Source organism: Colossoma macropomum, unplaced genomic scaffold, assembly GCF_904425465.1.
Source record: "Colossoma macropomum unplaced genomic scaffold, Colossoma_macropomum, whole genome shotgun sequence".
NCBI lineage: Eukaryota > Metazoa > Chordata > Actinopteri > Characiformes > Serrasalmidae > Colossoma > Colossoma macropomum.
In genome coordinates, this window is record NW_023494810.1 from 15,033,258 (window position 1) to 15,047,940 (window position 14,683).

The following is a 14,683-nucleotide window of genomic DNA, read 5'->3' on the forward strand; positions in this document are numbered from 1 at the left end:
CCATTCAGAGCATCAATTCCCAGAATTTTGAAAAGTGTTGTGCTGTAATAATCAGATCATTGTTCAGGGGAGGAGAGTTTAGTAAGTTATGCATCTGAATATATCACAGTAAAGAGAATCTGATCATGACAAACTGCTGTAGTTAATCATTTTAATGCTATAAATGGTAAAAAGTATCAGTGAATTTATAGAGACTCGAGGTTGTGAATATAAGAGTTACTGTCTCTAAAGGCTCAGCCTTGTGTATTACGTCTGAATATAGAAGATTTTCTGCCCTCCACTCCAGTGATCAGTCATAAAGACATCAGTGGGACGTCCGGAGACGTTGGACAGCGCCACCCCCGTATCGCTGCACAGCCACGGCCGAACTCAGTCAATTCCACTAACCCTTAACCACTAACCCCTAACCCCTAACCCCTTAATCCCTAAACCACCAGTGAACCTACACGTGCCTTCTCAGGTTTATATGGAATGCTGATGATGGGAAAATAGTGGAAAATCTGAAATAATACGTTTTCTTTGGGGACTATTTTGCCTCACAGCACCCTACATTCTACATAGAACCATGAACACTCAAAGAACTATTTACATGGTGAAATCGTTGTTCAGACTGATGGAGAACGTGTTGTATATGGTTCTATATAGCACCAAAGAGGCTTCTTTACAAGCTTGACATTGTAACTATAGCAGTACCCTTTCTTGTGCTATATAGAATCATTCACAAAAAGGTTCCATACAGAAACACATTCTTATTTATTTAAGCAAATGGTTATTTGAGTGTTCATGGTTCTATTTAGAACCATTATTACTAAAGAACCCTTGAAGGGCCATCTTTTTAAGTGTGTATATATTTGTATTTATTTACATTTTTAATATAGTATCTGAATATTTCTGATTTTATTACAGGAGGTTGCAAACTGCAAGGCTTACTTAGCGTGAGACTGACAGATTGACCAAACAGATTAATTTATTTCTCCACATGCTAATTTAGCCTGAAATGGGACTGAGGTCAGATGACTTTTGGCATCCGGAAAAACTACAAAACTCTGTGAGACAGGGATGACACAGATAAGGTTACAGTTCACGGCTCAGTCTTTCATAAATAACATTGAACATGAACACTCTGCTGTCAGATATCCATTATTTTCCCATTAGCCATGAGACTGTCCTGCATTCTTTTATCACTTTTAGCTCTAGTCAGCGAGTAAAAGCCCATCTGAGATTTATTCTTATTTGGTCTCTCTCTCAGTCACTCTCTCTTTTTCTCATCCTCCTACAGTGTCTTTTTCAGTCTCTTCACAGTGTCCGCCATTATGTCCATGCTGTGAAATACCGAGCTGCTTCTTTTTATAGCTACCTGAGGTGTTGGTGTGTGACGTGGTGCTGTAAAGTGTTACGTAGTTCTGGCGTGAGGTTCTCGTGCTGCTCCTCCAAAGTTACATAGTGCTATAGCAGGCATTCCGGCCCAGTGTGGCAACGACAGAGATGCCATTATCACTATTATAAGTCAGTGCAGCATTAAAATCATTTTAAATCTGTTATTTTACAGTGAAATTGTTACACAATGTTGCTTTAATCCAATCTAAGAAATCAGAGTGTGCTGTATACACAACCAATTAATCAGATAACTGCAGAAATCTGATAATGATCGGAATATTACATGCATGTAAACACATTCACTGATGGCTTCAAATAGTTGAAAAACACTGTCAAGCAATTTTATGTTTTAATGTCAGATAAAATATTCTGTAAAATCTGGACTCTGACCAAAACCATCACTAAAACTATTACATTTTCTTTGCACAGCAGTGCACATGAAGTAAAATAAAAAGGTATGTTCATGTTATTCAACAGCTTGTAGCAGACAGTAACCCAGAAAAGTGTCTCAGCAGCTCTAATGCTGTTAATGTCAGCTACGGCAGCACTAACAGTGCTCTTTAGTGTGAGTACATGCAGAACTAAAGAGCTGTAGTTTATAACAGCTGGTGTTTCAATGTATTACAACCATGTTGATCAGGAAATGCCAGTAATGTATTCCAGGTTTGTCTGACACTAGAGGGCGCTCCCTAGTAAGTCCAAAATGAATGGGTTCTTAAGGAGCTTTTGTGCATAATTCTAAATGTTTGATCCTTTTTATATATAAAAATGCACACATTTTCTGAAGACAAAAAAGCATAAAATACTTCAACACAACTTATTAGCAGTAATGCTAATCAATCAGTTCTCAGTTACAGTAAGGTTAGCATCCTACTGTCTGTAGCTAAACAGTTAAGTTTACTTTGATTTTTAATCCTTTTTCCTTTTCATAGTTAAAGGAAAGTCAATTTGTTATTGATATTGTTGTGCCAATACTAGTAAACTGGTACATGGGTCCATGACCTGATGTGCCTTTTTGTGTCCAAGTCCATTATCTTCCCAAAAATTGCATATATAAAATTATTCAACAATACCTCTGTGAAACAATTTTCAATGCATCCATATAAAATCCCAAAGTCTAAAAATGTCAGGTGGTGCAATGGTCCAACCACATATGTTGATTAAGTAAACTAACTAAAAAGGTAATTTAGTTATAAAGCTCAAAATAAAATAGTTTGGCATGATTTTATAGATTTTTGAAAACTTTAAAATAAAAACAGTGTTGGAAAATATGGCAACTTTAAAAGTGCTCAGCAACTAAAAACAAAGGACTTATTTTGGACATGCTCTTACAAAATAGGGGCCAGGGTATCTCATCATAAAGAAGACCCCAAGGGAACTTCATGTTGCAATGCCAAGGTCACAGATTTGGTAAAATGTGATGTTTTAGTCGTGGTTAGAACGGTTCAGTTTAACCACGTCAGGTGGTCTGACCCCAGGAGAACCATGAAAAATACAGAATTATTATAATAATGTTTAATTATTTGAAAAAAAAGAGTAAGTTTAAACTCAAGTTGAAGGACAAAGATTTCTACAGGTGCCTAAGTAGATGCCTGCTTAATTTAAAATTAGTCTGAAAAGTCAGGAGTAAGGAGTTAAATTTTGGCCAGAAGTTTCAAATAAAATTATAAAATCCACAAGCAAAATGTTAAGTTTCAAAATGTCAGGAATGTGTTGCAACCCACTCTGGCAATAATACAGTCTGTACAAACAGCTCTGCCATGTTTGAGGAAAATCACGGCTCTTGGAGTGGGTGTGGCTACATGTCACTCCAAATCAGTTGATCAGTAGAGAGTGCAGGTGAAAGCCCTCTTGTAAGACCCGCCTCCTGTTAAAAAAGTCTTAAAAGCAAGAAGCAAAAGAGCGATTCCAGAAGCAAAAAATATATCAGCAAAATCAACCAGTATAAAACATGAAAGAAAACTGGCAAAATGACTAATAAATTTAAGTTTGCTTTAACTCTCATTAACTGTATTTGCAACATGTTTTGGATGTTTTACACATTACATTTTGCTTATGGATTATATAATTTTATTTGAAACTTTTGGCACAAAATTAACTCCATACAGGTGACTCAACTAGTCAGTCAGATGGAGCAACCAGACCAGCACAGTTTATTAACTGAAACAGACAATTAAAAGCTTTGATGACACTCACTATATTTAAGATAAATACATATAGATATAAATTAACTATATATGCAGATACAAAAATGTATATAATAAAAAAAATCGTCATTTTGACCCATAAAGAATGTATCACTCAGCACTACAGCAGTCCTGAATCTTTTTCTTTTAGGTGATCACACTGTGTTCCAGACATTGTGATCTGCTCTCTGCTCCTCTTCAACCTGTCATTCAAACTTCCTGCCAGCTGATATTACTAAGAGTAAAGGTGGTGGAGAATTATGTGAATTGCAGATGACATAATATGGTGTACGTTTAATGCTGCACAGTCACTCTCAGCTAAAAGAGTGAATCTGGCTGGAATATTAACCGGAACAAATGTGCACTCTTACCTATTAATAATATATGCAAGAAGGAGGTCTATACAGGATATAAAAGCCTCTTGGCTGAAAAAAGAAATTAATTACCTCGGACTAAGAATATCAGCGGCACTGAAAGAGCTTCATTTAACTGCAACTACACAACAGATTTCTGTGATTTTCACAAAATGGACGAGCACATCTGACCACATTAAAAAATTCAATCCAATTATATTCTTAGCATTTTTACTGTGCATCACATTCACTTTCGTTCCAGTTCTGTTAGATTTCTTACACTCTCACTTTAATTACTTTTCTCTTTTAATGTTGCCACAAATGCAGGTGAAGACCGTACTACACACAGCAGCAGTCATATATCAACAACGTCCAGAAACGCAGCCAACTTCTCTGGACTTGAGCTCATCTGAAATAGACTCACTGAAATCCCCCCTAGTTTTCAGGGGTTCCATAATGACGGCTAACTCACTCAACATAGCGGCGCTGATGCTACAAAGACAATAAAATGTTTGTTTTATCAGTTGTTCTTCTGTAAATGCTCTCTTCTAGTTTGGTGATGCAATCTTCCTCACATTAACTAAGATCTTACTCATCTCCTCTTCTGTCTTCAGTTTGAGAAATGAAAAACAGTCACTCTTTACACCAAACTCTTGGGAAACTGGGTGAGTTTTCAGATTTACAGATATGCTGCAGCACATAGTAAAGTTTTTTAGAGGAATCCGGGCAGAGTTACAGTTTCTAGACTATGAAGGATCAACTGGGTGAACCGGTCTGCTACAGCGCCACCCTGAGGCAGATCACAACTATAAGGTATTAGTGGGTCACCTGCACATTAACCCTGGAAGATTTCTACTCATTTTGGAGCAAGTTGTGCTGCCTTTCAGACAGAACAATTGTACCTTGTACTAACAATCTTTTTCAGGGATGTTCATGCTTATTTCAACATGACACACAAAGAAAATTTTTGTAATCAGAGAGTGTGGCTTCTAGACTGACCTGCCTGCAGTCCAGAACATTAAAAACCATTATGAAGCAAAAAATATAACAACAAAGGCCCAGTACAGTTACACAGCTGAAGACTGACAAAAAATAATAGAGGAATGGCAAAAAAATTGCTTTCAAAACTGGATCAGAAACTGACCACTGATGAGGGTTCAGAGGATGGCTCACACAAACTGTACATCAACAGATAGGCTACAGTCTCTGCTGTATAGGAGATACAGCACTGTGCCAAAGAGACTCTTCATTTATTTAATTCACACTCAAAACATCCATTAAGTTCAAGTGATTGATTTTTCAGGAGATGTATCTCAGTAGATTAGATAGTAGATAATCCACTTGGATAAGAAAAGATTAAGTCAAAGTTCCCAAACTGGAGTTCACAAAGTGCTTAAATGAACAGAGAACATAGAAAATGAGGCTCCTAACAACCACCTGGAAAACCTGGTAGACACCAAAACTGTCCCACTCAGATAAACAGCACTTAAAGCTTTCATCTTTGAGAGAGAGGAGAAATTCCACTGTGAGAAGACGACTCAGCGCTATGGGTCTGAAAAGATGTGTAGCTGTCAAGAAGCCTCACTGAGAAAAGAAGACAGACAGATCAAACAAAGAAGCTGAACAATGAACTGACCACCCTAGACTAGAGTCCATACCTCAACATCACTGAATGTGTTTGGATTACTTCAGAAAATGATCAACCAACTTCTAAGACTGAACTTTGGAGGTGTGTCTGCAGATTTCTTTGAGAAACTGAAAGTGAGCCTCCTGAAAAGAATGGAAGCTGGAATAAAGGTAAGAAGTGACACAGTGAACACAGAAAAGTGGCCTCTGACTTTGGCACAGTACTGCAGATACAAGATGGGTGTAACTCAGAGCCGGTCCTGACCTCTGTGGGGCTCTGAGCAAATTCTGCAAAGGGGTCCTCCTACCTGACCCATGAGCCATGAAAACCATTTAAACCGCATTCACACCTGACACGCCAGTGCTCCCACTACAATAATCCCTCCTTCAAACCAGTCTGCTCCTCCTTTCGCTGTAAGAATAAGTAGACCTGGACAAAACAGACTGAGCTATAAACAAACAATATCAATCCATTAATATTTACTCATCTACTGGCAAAAGTAAAGCACCTGAAAAGTTATAGATAATACTATTATTAATTTCATCAGGCCTGTTCAAACTGGCTCTTCCAGATTTCCTTTAATACATGTTCAAATATAAAATACTCTTTATACTCTGACTTCGCTGAACACTTGATGATGATAAGTTACTGAGAGATGTGCATCCATATTGTACAGTGTGTCCAGCTAAGCAACTTTAGGTCAATAGTCAATGTCAATCCATTTCTTTCTGTTCTGCATCAGAACATGAGTTTACCTGACTGCTGTTCCCACAGTTCAATCTCATGGTTTTTTTCTTTTTTCGTGACCAAACTGTCAGCTCTCTGTAAATGATCCAGGCTCATTAGTGATAAGGCAGTGATTGAGAATCCTCTGTTTATTCTTCTAACTTTCTCTTTATCTCCTTCATTCAGTGAATACCGCTTCCTCATCCACCCCCAACCAGAGCTAACAGGGTGATTAGGCATAGGCATTAGGCTGTATTGTGCTCAGAGAACTTCAAGGCCAGCCTTTGCCCACATGAGTCATCAGGCACTTCTCACAGGAGCCCACGACTACAGGAGCCATGAATTGCATCCAGCACATTCACATACACCTCTACAGCACTGTGAGAGACGGACACGCCCACCACACTGCACAAAATATAGTGTTGGCACCTAAAATCATGCTAAATCTAGTAAATATTACTCATATTTCACATTTTAAGATTACTGTATAAGTATTACACACTCTTTAAGGGTTCTGTAGTAAAGAAAATGGGGGCCAGGCTAGTTTTCCCAAGGGGAAATGTGGTAGATCAGGATGAGCTGAGAGAGTCAGCCTTTCTGTCCAGAAAGTTCTGCTACTGCTCCTGCCCCCTTGGCGGAGGGATGGAGGAGCAGGAGGAACGGAGAGAATGAACAGAAACTGCAGAAATGGGACAACTAAGTCCTTTAAACCTCATTATATTTGATGTGGACTGCTGATGAACTGAGTCAATCACAACGCCTGCTTGAAAACAAAGCCTAAGCTGTGACACAGAGCCGCCTGTTTACATGTGTCATTTTTTTTTTTACACTAAGTGCAAATTACCCAACACATAATTATGTAAAACCAAATAACCAAATAAAACGCTGAGTGTAAAGTGTATCTGGGTCACTCTGTGTTTCTGTCCTCTCTGCAGTGATGTCATTTTAAAATCTGTAAAAGTCTTCCTGGGTAGTAACACTCGTGTATCCTTCTCTGGAAGCCGCTTCGTGGGTATTTTAAGCGGCTCCTCTTGTCTCCTCTGGTATTTGGTCAGCCGGTAAGATGGCATCATGAAATCGGTTTCCGGGTCACAGAGGAGAGGAGGAGGATCGGTAGGAAAAAGCAGGAACTTTCAGAGTTTCTGGACGCAGCCTCAGTCTAGAGCTGACGGCTGAGAGAGTGAGGCGTAGCTGAGGCTCAGAGTGAGCTCTTAAGCCACTTTTCCACTGCAAGGTATGGCTTGACACGACTCCACTCGCTTTTAGTACCATCTCCTACAATATCCACTGCAGATATAGTGCCCCCTCAATGTAACTGGTTGTCATAGCAATGCCACATTAAGCTGTCGTGACGTGAAGATGACGAGACATTTCTGGCTGCTCAAAGGTGACGCTAACCTGGTAGCTAAGGTTAGCATATGTGTTCACCGATCCTCTCCGACCAATCAGCTGTCTGCAGAGTTTTTACATGACCTTTTGGTATTGGCTCAGCTCACTTGGAACCTTAACAGAGGTGGTACCAAAAAATAGTACTCAGGACAGCGAGCTCTGAAGGTACACAAGTTGTTTTGTGGAAAACCAAAAAAAAGGAGTGTAGTCCAGTTGAGCCAATACTATGAGGTGGAAAGCTGTGTCTCTTTTAGTAACGGTGAACGCCATATTATTTTATTTATTATTTGTTTCTTAACAATGTGCTTCCCAATAATATCTCTGGGTTTTATACATCAGTTATAAACTGGCGAGGGTTATAGGCTGGCGCAGCAAGAGCTAAAAATGTTTTGGGAAATTTTATTTATCTGAGCATATATAGTAGATAATCAGAGCTCTGTAGAATCAATACACTCTTACACACATCACATCAAAACTGATTAAAAACTTGACTTCATTTGAAAATATGTGAGTAACACTTTATAATAACCGGCCCTAATAAACAACAGCTCAGTCATCAAGTAGTTCTGTTAATGACTGCATAGGCATGTGAATGATTAACCATTTATTTATTGACATAACCATTTACTTTGTCACTTAGTGAAGAATAATCATTATTATTTGAATGGTAGAAACCTAATCATGAATTATAAGGTGTTAATGATTTATCAAAACATCAAAACAGTTGATAATCATTATGATCACTTAGTAATCATCTATGTCGTGTTTGAAATAATGAAGATTGTTCCTACTGTGGGTCCTAAAGCTTTCTTAAATGCTTAGTTAATCTTTGTTGTTAATGCTGGGTATACATTTTTAAACATTAATCATCATTAAGTAGACCCCTATTATAAGAATAATAATAATAAAGAAGAATAATAATGAAATATTTATGGAGATCACTTAATGATCTGTATATAGTAAGAGTAATATAGTAATAATGGTAATAGTAGGTAGTAATAATTCAAAGGATTTCCATTTATTAATGTACAAGTAATGATTATCATTAGCAAACTGTTAGATATGGGGCCTACTATGAACACAGAAAATATATTCAGAAACTATATTATGTTTGCTATATATATATATATATATATATATATATATATATATTGAATATTATATATATATATATGTATATATATATATATATATATATATATATTGAATAGTTATATATATATATATATATATGTTGAATAGTTTGCAGGTGAGCCCCAAACTGCAGCACCAGGCACAAAAATCTGCCCCCAGATCAGCCAGGAGGCCTTCACACCCAGCTAATGAATTACCCCTTTACTGAGAGAGAGAGAGAGCGAGAGAGAGGGAGAGAGAGACATAGTGTGCTCCTTGTATGCAATGAATCACTCTGAAAAAAGCACGGATGTGCACACCCAGGTTCATTCAGCCAGCACAAGCAAGACATCACGTTCAGCATCCTCTCAGCAGCAGATTAAAGAGCCTCACTCCTGTCCTTTTTCTCGTTTTTTTGGGGGACGAGTGGTTTGGGGGGTGTACTACTGTTCACGATTCTTCCAGAACCCACCCAATCCGCCCCTCACCCCCTCAGCTCATCTTTCCTCTCCTTTTTCCTTCTCTTTCTTTCTCCAACCAGCACAACCACAAACCATGCAGCTAGCCCTGCTCCCTGCTTCTGCTGTTGCCATGGCAACCTCTCCTCCAGAAACGGCCTCTCTTCTGCATGCTAAACGCGCTCATAGAAACGGGCGATGCGCGCACGACAAACAGGCACGACCACTAAAGCTGCACAGGAAATGTTAATGTTTCTATTATATAAAATATTTACATTTTTATATTTTTTTATTGTTTTTTTTTGGTGTAATTTCAAACCTTATCAATTTTTGATGCTACAACTTGTACCAAAGGTTAATGCAGTAGTTTTTAAGCCTGACATGTTCCATAAGTCAACATTTAAAATGATTACATATGATTAAAATATCAGACATAAGGTGCATGTGTCCTGTCAGTAGCACTGATTCTGGATATTTGATGCTAAAATGCTTCAGACTGTATCCATAAAATCATAAGTGGATCAATAACATGAGAGATTCTGGTAATGTTAATTCTACAGGTTAGTCTCATATTTAATGGACAGGCTTTGTAATGTGTCTGCGCACAAACAGAAGGAGCAAGATATAAATAGAAATGATTTGGAATCAAATATTTGTCTGAAATACTCAATAATAATAAAAATAAAAAATAAGCATAATAATAATCTCAGAGGCGAATGTGATGTGCTGTTAAAAGCAACCACAAATACACTAAGTTTAAGGTCCAGGGTCTAATCAAGGTGATTATTAGATTCAGTTCAACATTTTCACAGCTTATTATCTGTTTAAGTGAATTAAAAGAATTTATCATATAATACAAATGTGTCATGAAATTAAATCATTCCGAACTTCCGGCTGAGGCTCCACAGCGTGCACACAGGCAGCCATATTAAAGGTATGAGTGGAGTCTTGCTGCCACTCCCATCTCTTTCTTCAGTGAGTGCTGTGTGTTTTCAGTGTAGATATAATGTGAGCTGATTATTTGTGCATGTTTTTAACCGAGAAACAGGGCAATCGTCTCTGAATGGAGACTTTCATCATGTTAATTTGAGCATTTCAATTTCAAATCACCTGCAGCGCTCTCTCTCCCTCTCTCTCTCTCTCTCTCTCTCTCTCTCTCTCTCTCACTCATTCTGTTTCTGCTCAGATCTTAGAGAATCTACTACAATTGTGGTCAAAAAACAGTCCACTAACTATGAGACTAAGCCAGTATTTAGATTTACTAAGCTGGGATCTTGTGTTATTGATTTATTGATGATTTTATAAACAAGGTCCTTTACCTCTAGATTTGCCTAATCTACATCATATTTCATGACTGGGTGCTGTAATTATATAAATGTCATCCAAACAACCCAGACAGCAATCTCCATTTTTGTCCAATTTTATTTTTCTATATTATTTGGAAAGCCAGCTGTCCTTTTCATATGAAATATTTATGATGGAACACTAATGTTCCAGAATTACTTTGAATAGAATCTCTTTACTTTAACTTGCATTAAAAGTTAAGACCATTTTTTGCCCTTTCCTGTAAAGTTACGGTTTTGAAGATCTTCTTTGGACAGTGACCATATGAGGGTTAAAACCTTCAGAACCATGAGAAAAATTATATTTTAATTAGACAGAGGCGTCTATTGCTGGCCTAAAAGATTGTGTAGGCCTGACTTTTAACAAAAATTGATAAGGTTTGAAATTCTGTGAACATTACCAGTGGAACATCTAGACTGATAGGCCTTCTCAGTCCCACAATTCCTCCCTCGTGGCCCACCCAACATTACACGTAAGCCTCACATGTAATTTGTATGCTAGAACATCTTTTCCCCAAAGAGCACTTAAAGGATAATGAGGACATTTAGTGGAGAAGAACTGGGTTCAGGACAGGAGAGAAGGTCAGTGGGGAGCACAAAGCAGGATCATCTTTGCTAGTTCCAGACACAAGTTACCAAACTTTAGTTTCAAAGAATACTAACCTTCTTCCTCACTGGACCCTCTCTGCATGGGGCTGTGAAGAGGGATCGGAGTTGCTGGGACGGCTGGGGTGGTTGCAGGGGACTGGGTGCTCTTGGTGAAAATGCCGCTGATGAACTTCAGCATTTTTCGGTCTTTCCCCGAGGCCTGGGTAGAAGCACGCTGCTCCTTTCCCTTCTTCAGGTCCTCTGAGAGCAGATGCAGGTCACTGTTGTCCAGTGTACGGCTCTTGCCCTTCCGCTGTGGTTTTGTTGGTGGCCGTACGGCGGGAGCTGGAAGTGATGTGGATATCGTTTTAAGCTTCTCCACTCGAGGACTGTCCCGTGTGAGTCCAGGTCCTGTGAACCCTTCTTCCGCTACCATTAACGGCTCAATGCCGAAACGTTGGTACATGCCTCTCCCCTCGCTCTCTGACCAAGACGCTCGATAGGGCCCCATCGTCATGGTGATGGTCACCGGAGGTGAGTGCTCTCTGGCCTTGTAGTCCAGGCTTTTGGCAGAGGAGGAGATGGTCTTGCTGGTCTCCTTGAGCTCATGCCGATTCATTGTAACCGCAGCGTGGGATCTCAGCAGGGCCTCGGGACGCTGGTTGAGACGTACTGGAAAGCTGGAACGGACTGAGGTCCCGTTTGACACCCCGACATCTGAGGCCTTTTCTGATGTTGGGGTGTAAAGATCTGCCTTGTAAGATGTTTCCATTCTGGATGTCTCCTCACCATCAGGAGAAACTCCAGCGCTCCTGACCTCTTTGTGAAGTTCCCTGCCCTTGTATTTACCGACCACCTTAGGCTTCGGTGGAGGTGCTCTGACTGGACATGCATTGTTGCTCTCTTGTCTCCACTCATTAGTAGGCTTCCATCCCCTGACCTCGACCTTCTGCTCCTCAGTATCAGGAGATGCAGGTTCCTCCTCATTTTCTGGGGTCTTGCTTACGTCTTCCACTTTTTCCTGCTCCGTTGGTTGTATCTCTGTGTGTTCTCCATGTTCTGGACCCTGGACAAGGGCTGGAGTCTGTGGTTTTGTTGGCTCTGCCCCTTCATCTGTTCCTATGGCCTCGACCTTGACCAGAGTGAGGGAGATGAGGTAGGTGGTTCGTCGCTGCAAGGTTCCTGAGTGGCTCATGTGGGTAGCAGTGGAATCTCGGGGCCCTTTAGAGAAAGACGGCTCTACTGGACTGACAGACGAAACAGCTAGACCTGAGGGCCCAAGGTAGAACTTGAATAGGCCATCAGATGTCAAAAATTAAAAAACGATTGACATGCATAGATTGCTCAATGTCTCAGTACAGTCTTTACAATCCTGTAGTCATTCTTTAGCACGAAGAACCTGAAATAACGTAGGAAAATTCAAAGAGTGTGTTAGAAATGGAAATGAGCAGGAGGGAATTGCAAGCACAGGAGCGAAACAGAAAGAAGTCCCATCAATCTCCAGACCCGACAAAGGAGGCTCAATCCAAATGGTAGGGTATGTAATCACGATGCGTTGTATCCGTTTTCGGCTTCCATTCATTCACAGACGCTTCTCCCTGTCTCTTTCCCATCTTGCAGATGGCTGGCACTCCATCCCTCCATCCCTTTTGGATCTGTGGAAGCGGTGCTCACTGTCTGGGATTTGCAGACGGGAGGTTACGGTACGGTCTAGACTCCGGCATTATGCAACCTACGGTACAAAAAGAAAATCCCTTGCAGTCCATTCACAATAGTTAGTCTCAGAAGAGCCCCTGCCATGTGTCTCTGCTCCACCTGTTTAATTTACCCAGTGAGCTTCTAAATTCCTCCGGATCAGTGTTTCGTTGCATTGCAATGTTTGCTCAGATGAGAGGTTGGCAAGTCACAGTGTCGTGTAATCCACATTCTGTGCTCATAAGCGAGCTGCGGTTAGAGGACAATAAGAGCCAACCCTGTTCAGAGCGGAGAGACGGTCTGAATGAGATGACGAGGAGAGGAAAAAAAGGTTACTGAAAAAAAACGTGGCTGGCTGCGAGCACAGGCATCACAGGAAATCCACAGCCGATGCAGCGTGGCTGCCGAATGAAGAAGAGAAAACCTGTTCGTACACTCTCATCCTGGAAAGGGAGAACAAGCAGAGCCTTTCTGCAAACCGTGGAAAGCCTATCATCTTTTACCACTGCATACTCTCTCTCTCTCTCTCTCTCCCTCCCTCTCACTCACCCTCTCTCTATCATGTCTCAGGCAATTAGCAAGTCAAATTTTGCTGTGGAGGGAGGGGAGAGAAAGAGGCATGCACACATACAGCGACAGAGAGAGTGAGAGAGAGAGAGAATGCATTCAGTCCTTCTATACCCCTGCTCTATCTCTCCTCCCCCTCAAAGCCACCCTGCCTTCCAACCCCCTGCCTACTACGGACGAGTCGCACAGCCAGAGCGATGGAGAGAGAACAGCACAGATGTGCAGGCTCTGCACATCGAATAAAGGGAGCGGCAAGAAGGATCAGTTCTCGTTTACTGTAATGGTGTTGTCCCAGGAAAACAAACAAGAGGTGCTTTATGTCTTTGTGGTGGGCAATAAGACAACAATATAACGGCGATACTTCGAGACTAAGGCTGTCAAATATGTAAAATAATTAATCATGATTAATTGCATTCGGTTGTGCAGTTAATTGTGACTAATCACATTCTTTTGTGAAGTTAATTGTGAATGGTCACATTAACTTGAGTAGTTGCGATTCATCGCATTTGGGTCACACTTTAATTGGAAAGCCCCAAACAGATTATCTATAGGTATTAGATTTTTGACAAACTACCTGTTGAAAGTAATTTGATTCTCAACAGGGTTACAGTGTTTATGATTAGGACCAGAGAGAGGGTTTGGTTTAGGATTATAATTTTAAAAATTTAACTTTTTCTAGATCACTGTACCGATATCAACACACTTCTGTTTTTTTAACATTATTTTCATGCATTTTATGCATCAAATCACCCAGGAATACAATGAGCCATTTTATGATCTGTCATTTTCAGCAGTTACAGTTGTCTCATTTGCAGCATGAAGCAGGCTAGGTAACCAGAAGGAATAGGCAATAATCATTTTAGAGATCTATGATTCAGGCCTCCTCCATTCTAGACTCTGTTAGTCTGTGTTAGTAATTCATACAGTTATTCTTACTGTTAAACTTAAGAGTGTTTCCTTTCAATGAGACCAAGAATATGAATGTAGCCCAAAGTATGTAGGAACAGCGCCCCCTTTACTTTGGGTATTTCAGGCAAAAACTTGAAAAAAGAGGCGACAGTTAAGAGGTTATTAGATAATAATGGAATGTTAGTTAAATGCAAGATAAACATTTGTGAAATATTTGCAATGTTTTACATTTGTCTTATGTGCTCAGATTTGACCCTAAATAAAGAACTGTTCTGTTTATAAAGCAGTGCTTTTTGTTGTAGCTACAAGAGTCAATCAAATTAGCTTTAGAATGACAAACTTGAAAATTAGG

At 39.9% G+C, this 14,683-nt stretch overlaps 1 protein-coding gene across 1 annotated transcript in view; it reads right to left on the reverse strand.

The window, feature by feature from the left end:
- The window catches only part of LOC118799512 (arf-GAP with GTPase, ANK repeat and PH domain-containing protein 1-like), a 32,635-nt gene extending 20,265 nt beyond the window's left edge, over positions 1 to 12,370 (reverse strand). The window contains exon 1 of the mRNA XM_036559440.1: positions 11,236 to 12,370. Within this exon, the coding sequence (XP_036415333.1) occupies positions 11,236 to 12,355 (1,120 nt within the window). The 5' untranslated portion in view covers positions 12,356 to 12,370. The remainder of the gene's footprint in view (positions 1 to 11,235) is intronic.
- Positions 12,371 to 14,683: the final 2,313 nt, after the last annotated feature.